This window comes from Streptopelia decaocto (genome assembly GCF_964273445.1).
Source record: "Streptopelia decaocto genome assembly, chromosome: Z".
Lineage (NCBI taxonomy): Eukaryota > Metazoa > Chordata > Aves > Columbiformes > Columbidae > Streptopelia > Streptopelia decaocto.
In genome coordinates, this window is record NC_138657.1 from 47,325,286 (window position 1) to 47,346,022 (window position 20,737).

The following is a 20,737-nucleotide window of genomic DNA, read 5'->3' on the forward strand; positions in this document are numbered from 1 at the left end:
TTTTAGCTCTCTGGAGTGTACACTGTCTTTAAATATGGAATTGTGACTACTGTGCCTAACCATAAACATTACAATGGCAATGTTCTTCAAAATTTCCCATTATCCAGCTGCCTTTAATAAGGATCTCCTCACAGTTTTTCCTCTCACCCTTGGAGAATTCTACTCCTCTATTTTTTAAAATTGTTAATGCAATAGGGAAGAGACTTGAAAGGCTTTAAGGAGAAAATTAATTTATGCAACTTTCTTAAAGAAGTGTCTGTTGCTTACTTCTTATAAGGTCCTGCTAACTAAATCTACTGTTTTAACAGGGTTAATAGCATGACTAACTGCATTCTCTAGAAACTGGGAAAAAAACTTCTCCTGTATCATCAAGTTTAAGCCTCTTCTTCACTGTCACCCACTTTTAATTTAAAGGCTTGGCAAGACCACGGTTTCAGAAAAGAAAGAGAATGAAACATGACATTTTGTTTAAGTTACAATTCTTAATGACATGAAGATCAAAGTCTAAAGCTGCATCATTCACATTTAACAATTTATACTCTACAGAAAAAGGGGATTAAAAACCAGTACTGCAGTAACCCTAACAGTAACAGATTATAATATAGACACGGAGAGGTGTTCTCCAAAACATATTTTTAATGTAATCTGCATTTGGAGCCTAAAGAGAGTAAAAACAGAGAAATATGCTTGTTATTCCTTTTTTACATTATCATTAAAGATTAATCACTTAACGTAAAAAAGAAACTGCAAGTCTTTGTGATAGAATGGAACACAAATACAATGTTAGCTAAAACCAAACCAACAAGAGCTTTTCATTCTGCCCGCACTGAGGGGCCAACAGTTACTTTCACACTCAAAGCCAAGAGATACAAGAAGTCCAGTATGTCTCCCATCAGTTTCCACAAAATTAATTTGAAGCATTAAATACTAGCTGACTTTGTTGTAGTCACAGAACAGAGAAATTAGTGTTTAGAATACTTAACCCATGTTTGACAACATTTTAGAGCATAATGTGCATTCCACTCTATATTTCAAAGCATGCGAAAGCTGTTTCAAGAGCAGTTTTATCCTGCTACTGTCACCTTGCAGTTGACATAGAACTGAGGAGAGGCACATTTTTATAAATCCTCCTGTAAACATTTTGCTATAGCACTCTATACCTTTTTAAAAGTAGCATTTTGTAATACTGGAAAGAGGTTAATTTCAACCCATTGCAAAACAGTTGTTAAAAGAAAGCTCCTTGGAGACTTAAGAAATACACAAGATTACTTCCTATCTGGGGACTGTTCTAAAGCATATATGTGAAACTAATCACACTATTGCCATGCATTTCAGAAAGTGTCTTAACATTGCACTTAACAAACAGAACAGAGACACCACAGACAGCTGGAATCTTGTTACCAGCGTAAGTGATACGAAAATAGGAATACAATTTTAGAATTTGGTAAGGAAAGCATTTCATTTTTATGAGAATGCTCTTCAATTTCCTGGTTGAAGTATTTCAGTTGAAAACCAAGATGATTAGAAGAAAAACTGCTTTGAGCATTTATCCCCTACCCCAAAAAATACAGCTTCAGAGGTCTTAACAAGCAAGGAGGTATCAGTGCCTTAAGCAGTTTTAAAATCTCTTTCACCTCTGTGGGGCATACATTTATTTTCTGCAGTGTCCTCAACATTCTTCTGTGTCACTAGCTCAGAAGCAGTACATTTCATCAGAAAAAAAGCCCGAATAGGAAGAAAAGAGAAGAACGGGAAAAGAATTAGTTAAACATCTGACCAAAGAAATACCAATTCTTTATAATCTGAATGGCCTTTAGTTCCTTGTCCTTACCACAGTCTGAGTCCAGCTACCAACACTGCTGCATTTAGCATCAGTATGTCTTACTAAAATAAACTTATTCCTACCTCTGAAGTGGTAAGACTGAGGGGGAAAAAAAAGAAGGAAAAAAAATGCGGGTCCAGAAAGCTGGTACCTATACAGGAGCAGAGAGAAAACTGATGTGGAGACAAAAGTGGCTTGCCAAGGAGGCAAAACTGCTACTACACATTAGCATTGGCCTTAGTGGCACATGCATCTCGGACAGGGCCTGCTGTTCCAAAACCCCTCCCACTCAGTAAATCCTGAACTAAACCCTAACACATTATTCAGCACAAGCTCTGCAACAATTTGGTTTAAAATTAAGAAAAATTAAACAGGATAATGTAAACATCCAGGGCTAATTGAGAGTGGTATTAAATGCATGAACTCATTTGCCTGGACACCTAAGTCCAGGTATCTGGCAAGGCAGGAGTTCAGCAAATGGCCTCATCACCATAAAAATTAAATTCTGCATGGAGGGGAAAGTCTTTAGGACTGATGCACATTGGTAGATATTTAGACAGAACTACAAACAAGAAATCAGTATGGCCTCTTAAACTGGTTTGGTTTTAAAGAGTAGCTAACAGCAGATACCTTCCTTTCACTATATTTACATACACTTAATAGTGATATGCTTTCTCTTTTGAGAATGTTTCCCACTCAAAAACTTGCTAACAATTAACATTTTTTTAGACTATATTTCTGGACTAATGATGTCCAACTAACTTTAGACAGGATATTTGACAGTTATAAAGACAGAAATGTAAACTGAAACCACTAAAGAACATTACAGATTCTAGAGTATCAAACTCTAAAAATCTAAAAATCCCCTTCTCTGTGGCCTACATAAAAATAATTATTTTTATGAATGGAAGAATAATGTGTATCATTTCTAGGATGGTGTGATTTGTGATTCTCTAGACACTCAAAGAGTAGCAGAAAAGCATAAAAAAAAATCAAACTACACATGTTCACAAATGACAAACCGGGTGGCATGTCTTTTAATCATTACAAAGGAGAGAAATTCAGCCAATCAAATATATAATTTTACTCCTGTGTATCTGCAAGAGAAACTAACAGGGTTTCTTTATTCTCATAACTTCATACAACCTAGACATGGCATAGGACAAACAGGTGAAAGCTGTTTCAAAATAGAGTCAGAAAGTAATAACACACAAACAACACTGCTTTCAACATACTTTTGTTTAAAATATCCCCATATTTTTCCAAAGAATTGCTAAGCTAGTAAGCAACACACTGTACACTAACAGGAAACACAGAACAGCCCGAAAGCAAGGAAGAACTGTTCTTATATGCTCCGAAGACACATTCTTCCTCATCTTATTTCATAAACAAAAAAGTGTTCTGATATCAACTTTAAAAAAAAAAATTTAAAAAGACCCTGCTAAAACAACTTTACCTTTATCTAGTTCACTTGGCATCCAAATAGCTCTATCACAAACAAAGGCCTAAATCAACTTGTTAAACTTCTGGAGCAAGAACCCCATAGGTACAATTACTGCCCACCACTGAAATGAAACATCAAGTCAAAAATATCCAATATGTTAGACCACTAAACTTGAAAGTAAACTGCATTCTATCGAACAGAAATGAATTTTGCTTTAAGACATTTGCAGGGCTAATGTGCCATAATAAATTCTACTAGTAATCAACAGTAAAGTGCTGAATTATATTAATTACCTGAATCGCACTCACATTTATGATCTTCGTTTACAGATTTTTTTTTATCAAGTCAAAAGAGCCCTTTCTGGTTTAAAAGCTAAGCTGTTGTGCAAATATTATAAAAATAGGTACTTTAATTAGGAGCTATATACACAACAGAACTTCCGCTTTTTGTTAAGTACAGCTGACATAGCAGAGATGAAAAATCCATGCAAGTATTTATAAAGATACTTAAAATGAAGAAAAAAGGACACTGCTATAGAACTTCCAATACTCTGGCATACAGCCACTCACTATATTAGATGATGTCCAGATCTGGACTGATTAACATCATGCCACCAACATGCTTTAGTTTCTTTTGTAGCTAAAGTTGATTTGTAAATTTTAAACTACAGCATACATTTGATCTATTTATCATTGAAGTGTATAATTAAATTTGAGGTTAAACTTTGAGCGAACTTCACATCTAGTCACAAAACCAGCACAAGCAAGACATTAGTGCAAAGGGGAAGGTGTCAGTTGTACATAATTAGGACTCTTCCCCTAACCGCATGATGCAATAAAATGATTTTCAGATTCAAAGTTCAAGTGGACTACGATGAGAAAAAGCAAGATTTTCTTCTCCCGAATTTAGGACAAATTTCCAGAAGATCAAAATGAAAGCAACCTCAGTTAAAGCAGTCAAAAAAGTCAAACCCAACTTTGGAAAGCTGATAAGTAATTCTAAAATTCATCATGCTATAAAGACAGCATTCTCAAAAGAGCCCCAAACAAACTGCAAAACAAAATTGGCATTTAAGTTGAAATTGGCCAAGTGCTGCATAGAAATATGCTCACACACAACAGTCATGTTTAAGCCAGTGCATAGAGAAGATAAAAGCACTTATGGTAGTTGCAAATGTTAACAAGTCCATACAACTTGTACAGTTTAGCAATGAGTCCATAGAAAAAGAATAGAGTAAGAGTAGAAATGCTGAAGCAAAACAAAAAAATTATGACCTTCCAAGTGTATAAAATCCACATAACAGTTATAGTAAAAAGACATCAGTGTAAAATACTTAACTCAGTTCCAAACACCCAACAGGCAAATAAGACCAGAACAGACAAGCCTTTGGCAGACGACTTTAACAGTCTAAATATGGCATTACATTTCTAAATAACCCACAAAATATATTATATGGCATATTCATATTAAATACTGGGTAACCAGCTCTACAGATCTGATGCTAACAATGCTTTAGCCAATGAGAGCAAGATGGAGCAAGCTAAGGAAACGCTGGTGTATCACAACAGTGCTAAAGGAAAATACCATCACCAAGTCGTGCTTCAAAAACAGTATTGTGGGACTCCACACTATCATCTATGGAGCAAAACAAAGCTCTCTAGTTTTTCAGGGATGTGCCCTGTGTAGTATATGTTATGATTCACTATTACACGAGCAGCAAGACACTGCAATGTAGTATGATTTATGGGCTGGATTAAATTTTTTGCTATCTCCTTCTCATCTAGCAAATCACTAGCAGTTTGTTTATGCAAGTTTGTGGCATCAAAGTGTGAACCTGACTTGATAAGAAGATTCATGATGTCTGGATGGTTGTTCAGCGCAGCAATGTGTAACGGACTGTTGTTATCAGAGTCTCTGACATTTACATCAGCACCACATTCCACCAGGATAGCAGTAACTTGCAGAGAGGGGAATTTACAAACTGGGTAACGACCCACACATGTAGTATTATTGTCAACAGCAAGGTGAAGGGGACTAAAATTGTTCTTCCCTCTAGGCTGAAGCTTAAGAAACTTGTAAATAGTCTGTTTCTTAAAATGTTCCTGTTCTGAGCTGCAAGGTACTTTCTCCAACAAGCAAATTAAATGCAAAATGATAGAAAGGGCTTTGTTCAGCTGTATTGGATCAGGAGGACACTGGGTTTGTTTCATAGCCCGTTCTATTTCAAGAACACTTTTGCACAGTATACCCATAAGATCATCAAATGTGACAGTAGTGCCTAGCAGGCCTTTTGCCCTATCCTGCAGCATGAAGGAGAAAAGTTCAGCAAATGATAGTAAACTGCTGGCTGTCATAGGGCTCAGTGGATCAAGATTGCTCTGCTGCATGTCCAAAGCATATTTCCATAAGTTGATGCAACGCTTGAAGTTTCCAGAGTCTGCATAGACAGCACCTCTGTATCTAATATAGTAGGATGTATCTGGGTGAGAAGGGCCAAGAATACGTTCTCTAATTAATAGTGCTTGCATTCTCATTTCATCAGGGTCTGCAATAAGATTTTCTAGCTCTTCTCTGCTGTTTACCTCTTTAGCATAATCATACGCCATAATTAGTGTTTGCGGCACAGGTTTGCTCAGGATATTAGTCCTATCACTGTATCTCATTTCCATAGCTCGCTTCCAGTATTTCAAAGCACCAAGCAGGTCTCTCTTTTTGTCCACAAAGGTTGCTCCTAGAAGTTCCAGAGCATTTATGCGCTCAGCCTTACTGGTCTGTACATGCTGGGTGAGAAAGTCCACAATATTCGTGTGGCCTGTCACACTAGCTGACAGAAGGGGAGTCATTCCGTAACCATCTTTTTCCATTTTTGCACAATACTTGAGAAGCATCTTCATGATCTCTAAACTTCCAGATTCTGCACAGTCATGTAATGCAGTGTTTCCTGCAAGAAAAGAAACACAATTACACAAATCGTAATCAAATTATGCTCCAACCCCCACCACACTAACAGTTAAAGATAAATACCCAAACATTAATAGTTAAAAAATAGCTACTTCAACATCTATGGACTATGAAAGGCTTGGATGACAAAGTAAAATATTCAAGATTGGATTAAATATCAAGTCTGACAGGCAGTTATACAAATCAAAATGCTTGATATTATTGCCTGAAAGAATTAAAGAAGTTTTAAGGACATTTTTGTCTCATTATGTAAAAAAAAAAAAAAAAAAAGTAAAATTGAATTCTCCACTACATAAAAGCACAGGAGCAAGCAACTTCATTGTTCTGAAAAGTCAGTCAAGGGGGAAGACGAGTTTTTAAGTATGTTAACCGAAAGAAGAAGCCTGAAGAAAACATCAGACTGATACTTGTTGAAGATGGCCACATGACTAATAGGGATGGAACAGAGGCATTTAGTGCTTTTTTTGCCTCAGTCTTTAATAATACAGAGAGACCTTGGGCCACCTGGTCCCCTAAGTCAGAGGACCATGACTGTGGGAGAGGTGACTTTCCATTCATGGACACTGAATTTGTAAGGGCCCAGCTATATCAGCTAAATGTTCACAAGTCCATGGGGCCTGATGGGATTCATCCCATGATACTGAAGGGGCTAGCGGATGTTACAGCAGGACCCCTCTTGTTAGGGAATAGACTGCCTTAGCTTATTGAATTATTTGGTATACTGCTTCTTATAAAACTTATTTAACATAAAATTCACTTAGTGTAAGTTTGCTTAGCATAACTTCTGCAAGCTGTGAACCTTTGGACTTTCTGCTTCATTAAGTAAAAAGGCCACAGAGTCTTCAAGCTACAAGATAAAGGGAGCTGTGTCTTTGGAGATAAGTAAGCAAACAAAACAGCATCAAACAGAAGAATGTTCTGGCTGTTACCAAGAACTTATTTTCTCCAGCTGCAGCAATGGAACTGCAACTGAAGGTCAGAACTTTGTTAGTCAACCTGACAAAAAGAAAGAGACCCAGTGAAGAACAGGGGGACCCCAGGCTCTAATTTTGCATTTGGCCCGGAGTGATGCACAGAGGGTGGGGGCTTCGGTTGAAGGGGTAAAATTGACCAAGTTCTTTTCTGCTGAGCATCCCTCTTGAGGAGGAACCCAGCTCAATCTGCTCTAAGTTGTACCTTGCAAATCAGTTATTTATTTTAGAAGCATTTCTGGAATCCATGCCTGAGTCTCTGCTAGAGGAAACCCAGGGAAAAATAACTTCTCTAAGACTCTCAGTCATTTACGAAAGGTCTTCGGAGGTCTGCACTGACTGGAAGCTGGCCTGTGTTAGTCCAGTTTATAAGAAGGGCATGAGGGAAGACCCAGGAAACTACAGACCTGTTAGTCTAACCTCAGTGCTTGGAAAAAATATTGAGATCATACTGTGTGCTGTTGAAAGGCATTTAAAGGACAATGCAATCATCAGGCACAGTCAGCATGGGCTCACAAAGGGAAAGTCCTGCTTAACTAATTTGATATCCTACTATGATAAGGTCACCAGCCTAGTGGATGAAGGGAAGGCAGTGGATGTAATTTTTAGCTTTTCTGGATTTTAGTAAGGCTTTTGATACTGTCCTTCACAGCATCCTTTGGACAAGTTGTCCAGCTGTGGGGTGAACTGGTTCAGAAGCTTGGTGAAGAACTGGCTGAAGGGCAGAGCTCGAAAGGCTGTAGCAAACAGGGCTACATCTGGCTGGTGACCAGTCACCAGCAGTGTTCCTCATGGCTCAGTCCTACAGAAGTGCTATTCATTTTACTTGTCATTTATCTAGATACAGGACTTGAATGCACCCCTAGCAAGTTTGCTGATGACATCAAACTGGGAGGTGCTGCTGATTCTCTTGAGGGACAAGATGTCTTGCAGAGGAATCTAAGTAGATTAGGCAATGATTAATGGAATGAAAATTAACAAGAACAAATGCTGGATTCTGCACTGAGATCCAGTAACAGGGGGCACAAGTATGAACTAGGAGAGCAGTGTCTGGGGAGCAGCCCTGCAGAGCGGGCCCTGGGGTGCTGGCTGACAGCAGCTCAGTGTGAGTCAGCAGTGTGTGCCCTGGCAGCCCAGAGGCAAACCCCATCCTGGGGGCATCAAACACAGCACAGCCAGAGCTCAGAAGAGGGGACAGGCCCCTGGATTCAGCCTTGGTGCGGCCTCAGCAAGAGGGCTGGGAGTGGTTCTGGGACCCATGATTCAAGAAGTATGTGAAGGTCCCTGAATGCCTCCAGAGGAGGGCAATACAGTCGGTGGAAAGGCTGGAAGGCATGTCCTGTGAGGAGCAGCTGAGGACTTTGGGCTGGTCTAGTTTGGAGTGAAGGAGGCTGAGAGATGACCTCATTGCTCTCTACAGCTTCCTGAGGAGGGCACATGGAGAGGGAGATGCTGAACTCTCCTCTCTGGGATCCAGTGACAGGACACACAGGAATGGTCCGAAGCTGTGCCGTGGGAGGTGTTCAAGAAGCATTTGGGCAATGCCCTTAAAAAATCTGATTTAACTTCAGGTCGGCCCTGAAGTGGTCAAGCAGATGACCATTTTAAGTCCCTTCGGACTGAAATATTTTATTCTCTAAGGGATTTTGTATCTGTTTCCAGGTATGAAAGAGAAACTTAAGCCTGCTATCTTTATGCTGTTTCACTTTCCCTTCTTCCCTTGTCAAAATGCCCTTCCCCTCTGTCTCTAGCAATAACAAAACAAACAAACAAACAAAAACAAACAAACAAACAAAAATCCATATGAAAATTAAAGCCGGGCTGACTCAACACTGGCTTTGTTTGTCTCTATATCATGCCTCTTCCTCCCTCCATTTGCCCACCCTTCTGATTTAGATGTTCTGAAGCAATAATTGTACAGAACACAAAATACAACCCATCGCAATAGGCCTTTCATCTTAGCTGCGGCCTATGACATGGCCAGTATATTCTGGGGGAGCTGGATATTTTGTCAAGCACAGATATACAGCCAAACTATTCTTAATGCTTTCTTAGGTCTTTATCCTCAAGTCCCACATTAATCCCTCTGCTCCTCTGGTTAGAATTCCCAAAGCCAAGAAGAAAAAAATGCCTTCAACACAAACCCATCTATCCTATAAACTTCTTATCATTTACATACAGATTATTTCTCATTAGCATAACATTGCACAGACTTTTATTTAAAGGCACTCTAGTCCTAACACCATGTGGGTAAATTTCTAGTAAGCACTAGTGTCACCTGTTTGAAAACGCCATCCACAGAAAAACAGAAAGCAAGCACTGAACACCACAGTTAAATATTTAACTATTAGCCTTCAACCAGATGAAAATTTGCTTAACTTCAAATACGAGCACTTCACTGTAGGAGAAGGAAAAAGATGGAGACAAACCCTTCTGGTCCTCTCCCAACATAAGAAAGTTTCCTATGTGGTTGACTGTTTTTAAAAATTATAGAATTTAAATCCACCTTCTTCTTTCAAGCATATTATACAGATTCAGGCATAGCAATTTTTCAGCCTCCCACTAAATTAATATGTACGTTACGAACAGAAGACTAATGTGAAAATTCCACCCCAATTAAGATTTCTTACCATTAGCCCTGCAAACTCCACTTAACTGCCCATCAAATCATCAGCTTCTGTTACACTGTCAGCAAGTTTCCGCATTCATAAATTAGACCTTTTTTCTAAGGGTTCTCTGCCCATTCATACTCGCCAAATTTGGCTTTTAAAAGCTGAGAGAGAAGTTTCCTGAAACTTCCTTATTTGCATTTTTGGTAGGTTTTTTTTTTAATGCCAACAAGACAGTGACTAAGTGTGCTTTGCTGTAGTACTTCTAGTCTCTAACAGAACTACAGTGGGTTAGGAGACAAAGCAGTAGTCTTGAAATATTCAGCTAATGTTTGGGATAAGTGTGTGTTTGTAGATATGTAGTCTACTCATCAAAACATTTTCTATTTATCTTCACTTTATTTCTTTTTCCAGGCCCTTTAGAATGTGCAGTTCACACTATATACTAGAGTATTTAGGTAATGAAACTCAAATAAAAAATGTGTCTGCAGTCTGTCTTAAAAGCTGAACACGGCATAGAAATAAATTAAAACTAAAATGGAGGTAAAATCTTCCTGCTAATGCATTCTTTCTGCCATTAACATATTGTTCACACTGTCATAAACATGATAAACTCAAAAGCAAAATATCTGTAGTTAGTACATGTATGTAAAGAAAGACTCATTTATAAAATACACTTCAGAAATAGAAAATTTATTCAATTTTCAATTATAAGAACCTGATGGAGTTCTATATAAATAATCCTGACATCCTCTAGCTTTTGCATACATGACTTCGTAACACACTTAGCTTCTTTCCAACAAGACACAGTAAGAGGATGACAAATTGATTAAAAAAAAAAAAATACGCAAAATTCAGAAACATCTGGCCAAACCAAATTCAATACCTACTTGTTGCCAGAAGAGCCAGATACCTTATACCCACAATGTAGACCTCTATTCTGTGTTCTGAATTAGCATATTATCACGTAGTAGCTTGCTTTTATCTTCTGGTGGCAAACCATTGAGACAACAAGGTGTTCATCCAACACTTTTTCAAGTTTTGGTATGCAGAAAAATAAGTATGTAGCAACTCAAGTTTTGTTAAGATGAAAATTCTCTGATGTGCAATGGGCATTCTGCCTTGGTTTCCCCACTAGTATCCCAATCTTCCCTCTTCAACTCCTTCTCTTCTAATCTTCAACTTCTTAAAACTTTACAGGTAAATTGGTCTGCTGCTTCTTCCTCAAACTTGTATGTGTACCATCTGAAGAAAACCTGACAGCACATTTCAAGACCTCTTAGCTGCTCTCAGTTCCAGCAATCAGAAAAACAACAGTAAGACAGAATGGTAGTTGTTCAGGACACACTGAGTCTCAGTCCAGGCTCACAAGATACCAAAATTCAGCTGACACACTAATCAAATTAATACAAAAGACATGTCAAAAGTTATTTTCAAAAGCTTTAGGCCCAAGTTTGACATGTTTTTGCAATTATAGCAGAACTATGAACATATTTCATCCCCCAACCAGAAGTACAAGTTCCAAACATAAAAAACAAAACAAAACCCACAACCAACCAACAAAAACCACACAGAAAATATCAGATTGTTTCATTAACAGACAGTGAACTTGCAAAACATTCCCTTCCGAAAACACTTCTTAATAGTGGTCAGTGATTTTACTATCATTTACTAACAAGCAAGCTGAGGAAGACACCCTGACACAAAGTGGCACCTGAAAATATCAATTAGATCAAGATTTACAGAGCTAAATCAGTTCATGCAATGACAAGTGATTTTCAGTCTTTAGTAACTCAGGCAGTTTTTATCAGTAATAGAGAGGTCTGGTCACACTGTATGGCCTGCACAGTTTTTCAGCTGTAATTCTTTCTGTCCTTATCACACATCACAGACCAGACAATGGTCAAGAGTTGAATATTGAGGAGCATGAGACCATTAAATTCCTATGATGGAAAGGTGTCAAAAGCAGACAGAAAAATACACAAACTTGACAACTCACATCCATTATAACTCATCTCCCTATGCTGGAGTACTTCTATCTACAAGTCAATATTTTAAGATATTTTGAAAGCTGTAATAGAAAAGCATATCAAAGACAAATAAAACAAATGGTATTAGTAACACCTAAGTTCTTACTGTTGCTTCACAACTATTAGTGTATTTTGCTGGTTTTGACAATAGGACCAATGGCAGCTATTCATATTACATATCATAGATCCATCACCACAGAATGCTGCTTTTGATACCCTTTTATCACTTGCCAGGTACATATTTTATGACACATTAATGCTGAAAATATCCACACAAATTAAGCTTGGTCATTGTCTGCACAAATCCAGGTTCAATCCAACAGTCTATGTGTCATTAATTCACATTGCAGCTACGTAGAACATGTTGAAATATGCTTATGGTTCCGAGGAATTTCACTACTCTGTCCAACTGTATGTCCTTAATAAAAAAAAAAAAATGGGTTTTTTTATTTGTATTACAATTACTGACTTAAGCTTAAACAGCTGTTGCTGACAACATATCGGAAGTAGTGTAGTTTTTTAGCCACTTATAGTAGCCCTTAAGAGTTAAAATAACCACAGTTATTCTAAGCCATGTACAAACAATAAAGGAAGGTCATCCCCACTAATTTTTAGTGGCTGAACCACACTTCAGTTCGACTGGATGGTGCAGGTACAGCAGTGGAAAGAACACATTGTAAAAAGCCACGTTTCCATAGACTAAAAGTGGGCACGGGTAGAAAGACAGTTGAGAGCTGCCAACTTGAAAAACCATAAACCCCAGTCTTAAGAAATAAGATTACTAGCCATCTACACTTAGCAAGTGTCAAGTGTTAAATCTGAGGAAGAACTTGAAAGAAAACATGGCAATGACCTTAATATGTGATTCAAAGTCTATGTTCCATAAATTGGCCAGGAATGGAACAGTTCAAATAACTATAGCAAATCAACCATTATTCTGTGAATTAACTGACCCATTTCAAAAACAACATATTGTCTATAGTGTCAAGAACAGTGGCTAAACACAATTAAGAAGTTAATTCAATTTTTGTAACATGGTTTATTCAGTAACAAACTAAAAGTCAACATTATATCTACTGCTGTATTAAAAACAAAAAAGGCTGAAAATAAAGGCAATTCGAAAGTCATTCTCTTTCATAAGCAGTTTTCCAAGGGACACATACAAAGATGTTGGTCAAATCAAAGTATTTTTTGAAGGTGTGAATGATGGTATTTCACAACAGGTTTAATTAATTTTTCTTAATCCATTTTAATTCTAAAATGATCTGCAGGAATTTAATCACATGGAGAAGATTGCTAATACTACAACAAGATTAAAGGCTCATCATTCTTGCACAGAAATAAAACTGGACTGGAAATGTTTTGCTAGTCACAATACTTCTCAGCTAGAAAGTGAGTGCCATTATACTGTGCTGCTAACACTGCTTACAAACTATTTCTATGTGTATAAAACTGTACTATTCACATTACCTAATAACTTCCTCTAATTAAAAACTGCAACAAAGAAATGGACCTCCAGTCTTTCCAAATCGTTCAAAAACAAATTAAGGAAAAAGCTATGGTCAGCTGCCACCATAGCTCCATGTTTTATTCTTTGGTTACAGTCCTCTGTTGAAAGTGCTATGAACATTACGCAAACACTTCACATATCAAAGAAATCAGAGTTGGTGATGGGCATTCAAATTCATAATGAGGCCACGTCTTTCTATGTCAGAAGCAAATAATTCCCAAAATAGACTGGCAGCTTGTGACATGGGAATGAAAGAAAATGAAGCAATGACACAGAAAGTGATTTGACTTGATTTGCAACCAATTAAGTATATTCAATTCCTAATACTTACAAAACACTCGATCAAACTTATAGGTAGTAAAAGTTACACTAAAATTTAGTATCAAGCTGATTTCATATCCAAGATCTTTAAACATGTGAGAAAAAGATTTAAACAACCGACCAGTATGTAAAATTAACCACATGCATTTATTTTTGCTGCTGTACAGATGAAATCAATCACTTTTATTAAGTGAAGCTGTTCATGTAACATTGATTTTTTTTTTCTAACAGAGGACTTGAAGTAATTAAGTCGTTCAAGAGTTTTACATGGGCAGTGCACACAAAAACTGCAGAAAAATACATCCCTACACTTAGCATGCAGAATGAAGAAAAACTAAAGGTATGACTTTGTTTTGAGAAGAAATTAAGTGAAAATTGCAAAGACTTTCTAATCTCAGTAAGTTATTTTAATCTGGTTTCCATATTCCATAATGGAATAATTGCTTTCTTGCTCACTGAAGTACTCCATGAGAACTTGTATTATTAAGATTACCAATAAAAAGCATGCTGTTAATAATTTAATTGCAATATAAACTCCTTTTTAGTTGAAATTCAATAATTTATTCCTTGTTTGAAAGAATTATCCTTCTTTTATTTACAGACATTCCTATGAAGTTGTTTCCACACAGTGTCACACACAAAATATCTACAAAATGCAGTGCACTATGCCATGTAATACTTACCAAAAAAGGAGAAAAAATAGAACCCCCCCCCCCCCCCAAAAAAAAAAAAAGACACAGAATACTTTTAGAGCAAAGACTTATTCACAAGTGGGGAAAAAGAAAATAAAGGAAAAAAAAGGGTGCTTTGTTTTGAGTTTTTTGTTTGGTGTTTCCCTTCTCCCCACCATAAAATTAATCATGGCAAGCAGACAAGACAAAAAAATAAACCAACAAAAACTCAGAAGAAAATAAACCTGTCAGACTCCTTAATGTTTACTGCAAGAGAAAATTAATTATTTTTAATGAATACTAAACCACAGCGATCACAGAGCAAAGAGCGTGAATCTCTCTAATCCCTCTATCTCTGGGTCTGCCAAGTCTGCAAAAGATTCCTTCCCTTACCAGCAGGTTTGACTGTTACACTTTCCAGTACCCCACATAAATGATAATACTGAAATAGCACTAGTCCTTGCGTATAACCTTGATGTAGTACCCATAGACTAAGGTCTGCATGCTCCCCTACTTTCCAAAATGAGGAAGCAACATCAACAAGCCTTGTCCTCCATGTCATTTTACAAAGCTATTCTAATCAAATACTGTGCCAGTAGAATCTAAGAAAAAGAAGATTTTGTATCTCAGTGTTATTTTGCATTTTCAAAGTACAGGAGCCCCTCCAACTGCTACGGTAGTGTGGAGGATCATAAATGACAAAGAATCAGGGCTTGCAAGCAAACAATCCTGTGTAGTTCTCCAGAGATACCTAAAGGAACACCTAGGATACTTAAAGGAACACCCAGCAGGTCTTAACAAAATCTTCTAACACTCAGGAGGAGAAAAATTACTCTTTTGGCTAGCAGATGATTCTGCTAACAACAGAAGAGGGACAGAGTTAGTGAAGACCACCAGTAAAACCCACGAACATCACCTTGAAGAGAAAGAGACCACATACCAAGCAACTGAGCAATGGAAAGACTTACAAGCCACATTCAGAAAAAAATATCTGCCTTTCAAGCAGATATTTTGGAAAAGAATCCTTATTCCCTGCGCCATTACATTCAGACCATCCTGGCTTTCAGCTCCTGTGTACTTTATCTATAATTTAACTTGTTAATTGCAGAAAGGAGAATGAATCTTGATTATTGCAGCAAGTCTGGTGGATGAAGATAAACCATAAGACAAATTATCAAAATGTGCATTGCAAATTTTTAAAATGTAAGAGCTAAGTGTCCTGTCGTTATAACAGTAGTATGAGATCCTTTTAAAATAGTCTACATGCAAAATAATTTTATTATTAAGGCACTTATATGAAATATTTTATTCTAAATACAAAAAACGACAAACACAGCCCCAGGTATATAACCAAGAGAGCTCAAACCTGTAATTTGAAGGCCAAAGACTGCTACCACTTGAATTGCAAAAGTAATCATTTATGTCTGTACGCATAGCAGCCAAATGAAGACAGCGCACAGAAACACATCAGTGAAACACTGTTCAAGAATCCAGAGGTCTGTTCTGAACATGGCAAGGGAGCACCACCCTAACAAGAGGTCACTGGCACGATTCACAATGCGGAACAGAAAACTGCAAACGACCGACACACTGAACATCCTCCTCATCCAGCACAAAGGTAAAAAAGCCTCAGGTTTCTGCTACTGTAGCATTATCCACACCATTCCTCCTCTTAAGGGCAGCATAAAAGCTTTAAGATCTTTAAGTTCCAAGAGGGTTGGATTTTTTTTTAATAAAACAAAAAAACCCTAACAAACCTAACTTGCAATTTGAGATATTATTATATACTAGTGTAACTGGTTTTTTATTGATATTATTATATACCAGTTTAACTGGTTATTTTTTAATCTGAAAAAACAGGAGTAATATACTGGAGAAGCCTCTGAATTAGGAAGACAGTGGTGAACTAACTCACTTTTTAAGTGTTGTTTTGGCTGCTTTTCGCTTTTCTTAAAAACAAACAAACAAAAACAAACAACAACAAAAACACAAACAAAAAAACCCACCAACCACAACCAAAAACCACCACCAAAGAAAACCAAATTTCTAGAGATATCTTCGCTATTTTCCACAAATCTGGGAGAAAAACCACACCCTTTTTACCCCATAAACATTGTTCATGTAACACAAAACATGTTCTTAAAAAATCCTTCGTTTACATTTGTGTTGCCTATGTGCTTCATAAAAATTTGGGGAAACTGTGGAAGTTGAGATCTTCAAAACAGCAGAAACAAAGACAACTACAGGCTCATACTTTAAATTTAAAACCATTGGCCATCTTTCACAGTACAGGACTCACCTAGCCCAAATATCTTGTTACCTCCTTCTTCACCATCTTTTCCTGCAAGACAGTTCCAGACCTTCACTTTCCCTGGTGTAGCATCTTATCTGACACAGACTCCAAAGTCTTCAGGAACACCTTAATCACGTCCTAGCCATACTTGTGCACTTCCACAACTGTCTATGTTTGAACACAGACAACAGTAATGCACTACTAAAGTGAGTAATAAGGACCAGTAAAGTAAAGCCTACTCCACCAGCACAAAATGAGGGTGAAATATTGCTGGAAATCTTTTTCCCTGTTAAATTAGATATTTAACAGCGCTGCTCTGTTCATACCTATTATGTAAAGGAATTGTTTTAAAACTAAAAAACAATACACATTTTATATTTAGCTTGTTATTCCAAGAACCCTGAGTCTAGAAAATATGACATTTTTATTCTATCACAAGTCCATGATGATTCATACGAAGCCTTAAATCCTCACAGAGGAAGTTTTATTTTGCTCTGCCCACCTCTATGACAAATCTGTAGTTTAGCTTTCTTTACATTAAACCCACATATTTGCACGATCTGCTGAAAAAAGGTATATTTAACTGAACAGCTTTTCCAAAGATTACTCTCATATTTGGCATTTACAGGTATACAATATTCTAGATACAAAGTACACTTTAACAGAAATAACTGTCTAGTATACTGTTACAAATGTGATTGTCCAGAAACAGGCAGAGGAAGTATTATGCTACAAAAAGGTTTATTAGCAGATTAGTAATATCTATACAAGAAATAACCTGCTGAAACACAATCCCGGCTCAGTGAACTAAAAATTAACTGTAACCTGCAATAATTGGTATGCTTCTCAGGTAAATATCATACCCAGTTACATGTTTGAGATGTAATAAAAACCCCAGTAGTTAAACCAAGAGGTCCACATAGTTAAGATCACAGCAAAAACAGAAATCTTCCCTTCGAACAATAGCACCAGGGTAACTGTAAAGAGGGGTAGAGATGTTCTTCGTGATCTCCACACCACTCAAATTCTTTTGTTGGGATCACAGTTACCTGACATCTTCACTTCTTCAATCCTAATTTATGTTTTTGTTTAATAACACTGCAAAAAGGTCCAAAATTATTCAATAATTGGGAGGAAGAGTTGGATGAAGAGCAAAGTCATTATTAATTTCCAATACAGAAAATAATTTTTCTCCTTTATGTCTCATCCTTGTACTAGCCTTATTGGCACAGGTCAGTTTTCTCTACAACATACATCGTTTAAGAAATAGCATGAAACACAAGAATATATGCTGATATTTCTGAGTACATTGCTACTCTCAGCAAGTTTATCACGTTTTTTGCACATGGATGAGATGCTTCATATGACTAAGTCTTTCTAAGAATTAGTGGTTTAAGATTAAAATGTATTAACTTAGAAGGAAACTATACAACCCATTTTAACAAAGGAGTATATTGAAATAAAAAACAGTAAAAACATAGCCAAATACACTTCATGTCTTAATCATCCACTTTATGAAACTAGGACAATATCTTTGTTTGTCAGCCTCCTAAAGAAACACAAATGAGTAACTTTAGCCCCAACTTACCACAAGGAAAGTGAAAAAAATAACTTACCTTTCACACTTTTTCTGTTAACATCAGCTCCTTTTTCAAGTAAATACTGAGCAATTTCTTTGTGGCCTTTGTAACACGAGATCATTAAGCACGTATGCCCATGACGGTTTGATACTTCCAGGTCTGCTTTGTGCTCCACAAGGTATTTCACTATTTCCAGGTGACCATCAAAACAGGCAGCTCTAAGTGGTGTTGAATTCGTCAGAGTTGTATTGTTGACAGATGCACCGTGATCTAACAGACACTGAACCACCTTCAAATGGCCAGCAGCTGATGCTGCCCACAATGGCGGAGCCCCCTCGATGGTCTCACCATCAAAATTCACTGAACCACCAACTTCTATTGACGCAGAGCAATGGTCCAACAAGTATTCCACCATGTCCAGGTGACCATAACGGGCTGCCATTAGAAGTGGGGTGGCACCATTGGTCTTCTCTGACATCAGCAGAGCTACCTCTTCTCTCGTTTTGCTTGCCAGTAACTTGGACAGGAGCCGCAGCTTCCCATCACGAGCTGCATTGAACACTGCTGTCTTTAGATCCATTTAGTGTGTACCTCTCACCTTCTTTAAGGATACACGCCTCCCTTTTTCAGAGTCAAATGCTCACTGGAAACTCACAGACCAAACAGAATGTCCCCAGCTTCTTTTCAAATCAGTTTCATCTAGATGGGTCAACATGGAGACCCTGAACAGGGTCCTGACAAAGCACAGGTTGTGCTTATTATAAACCTGCAAGATACAAAATTCTGGATGTTTTCACCTCCTACTTGGCAAACCAGTAACCACAACTGTATTTTTGTACAGCTGTCCCCAGACAACTCGCTGTTGCAGTGTACCGACGTCCAGCTGCCTTCCCTGGAGCCCCCCCCCGGCCTGCGCGGTGCCCCCTCAGGAAAGCTCTTGGGGGGAAGGGGCTGATCCTACCAGCGTGTTATTCATACCAGCCGCGGAAAAATCCTCTTCTCCCTTACAGCGTTAGAGTCCCGGCTGGTTTTGAGGCGTAGTCTAAGGCAAGAGCCGCCCCCCCGGCTCTCCCGAAGAGCCGCACAGACACGCACCCCACAGGGGAAAGCCCAGCAGGGAAGGCGACGCACGGCCCAGCCAAGTCTCAGGCAGTAAGGAGAGCCCGAGCCTGCCCTCTCCCTCACGACCACCCTCAGCCCCCCAAGAGGCCCGACGCCCCCCCTCCAAGCAAGACCCCTCAGCACGCCCCCTCCCCCACGCTCCTGCCCCCAGGGCCCCGGATCCGCTCCTGGCTCCCTCACGGCCCACCCCAGGATTCCCGCCGGCCCGGCGCCGGCTACAAAGGGCCACCGGGCTATGGGTTACCTTCCCGGCTATCGGCCCCCTCCCGCCGCAGCCGGCCTCAGACGGAAGCGCCCGCCGCCGCCGCCGCCACCACCACCACCTCCCCCCAAGCCCCGTCCAGCTCCTCCATGTCAGCCGGTCCGCACCGCCCAGGAACGGCCTTCTGCCCGGGGCGCGGCGCGGCGCAGCCTCCTGGGCGCGGCCGGGGCCAATCAGAAAAGGCCGCGGGCGCCCGCCCGCCACTCGCAGCGGGGCTCGGGGCGGGACTACGCCGCCGCTCGACGGCGGCGCAGAACGCGGCGGCTGGCCGTTAGGGGGCGGGCGAGGGCCCTTCCCCGCGCCGCACCCGCGCCAGCGCAGGAGGGGGGGTCGGGGCCGGTCCCGGGGGTCGTGTGGGGGGCGGAGGGGTCTGTGCGGCCGCTCCTGCGGGCTGGCGGCGGGGGCCTCGCGTGGGGGCAGCGCGACTCCGTGGGGCAGAATATAACATATCTGTATATGCATCGTTAATTAACAAATTGCGGGTGAAATGACTGATTTTTGCAGCGCAGAGGGTGCTCTGGCTCTGGACGACATCACCTTTTGGCATAAAATGTGCTTTTGCTGATATTGTATGGCTTAGCATATCATGTTTATTTTGCTTCTGTAATAATAAAAAAGGAGAAAGATCCTGAAACGCTGCACCTAAGCAAGGTAACTTCTGTCACTACCACATGTACTACGTGCAAGCCTCAAAAAGGAAGGACACCATGCGCAGCAACAAACTTGGAGGAGACCCATGGTCATTAACAGGCAGTAATTTGGATGATTGAGTAGCCCACTCATATCCCTGCTGACCCACCCTCCCAAAAAACATCAAAACAAACAAAAAAAACCCACAATAAACAAACAAAAACAAAATCCACAAAAACCCCTCAACATACACAAAAGAACCAACAAGAGGAAAGAGTGCAATTCATCCCTTAATACCTGGTGCTGGCATACGGTACCTAGGCTACTGGTTATTTTGTCTACAAACCGCAGAACCAGAAGGATGAAAACAAACTGATGGGGGTTTAGAGAAGAGCAATCAAAATTATTAAGGAGCTGGCAGGACTAATTGATGGAGATAGTTTAAAAGATATAACTGTGTGTAAATGCTAAATTAGAATTAAGTGAGGGAAAGAAGAATAGAGAACTTTTT

General features: G+C 39.2%; 1 protein-coding gene across 1 annotated transcript; it reads right to left on the minus strand.

The window, feature by feature from the left end:
* Window positions 1-616: 616 nt before the first annotated feature.
* Window positions 617-19,638, minus strand: FEM1C (fem-1 homolog C). The gene is made up of 3 exons (XM_082075615.1): window positions 19,579-19,638; window positions 18,249-18,978; window positions 617-6,207 (listed from the first exon to the last, which is right to left on the minus strand). Exons 2-3 carry the CDS (start codon window positions 18,790-18,792, stop codon window positions 4,898-4,900), a joined length of 1,854 nt encoding a protein of 617 aa, XP_081931741.1. The 5' UTR covers window positions 18,793-18,978; window positions 19,579-19,638; the 3' UTR covers window positions 617-4,897.
* Between the last annotated feature and the right edge of the window lie 1,099 nt (window positions 19,639-20,737).

What these genes read in the sequence shown, in the direction of transcription:
- FEM1C (XM_082075615.1), bottom strand. Translation starts at nt 18,792, where the DNA reads ATGGATCTAAAGACAGCAGTGTTCAATGCAGCTCGTGATGGGAAGCTG. An exon ending in TAACAGAAAAAGTGTGAAAG is followed by an intron (nt 6,208 to 18,248) that starts GTAAGTTATTTT and finishes CTTTTCTTGCAG; the next exon opens with GAAACACTGCATTACATGAC.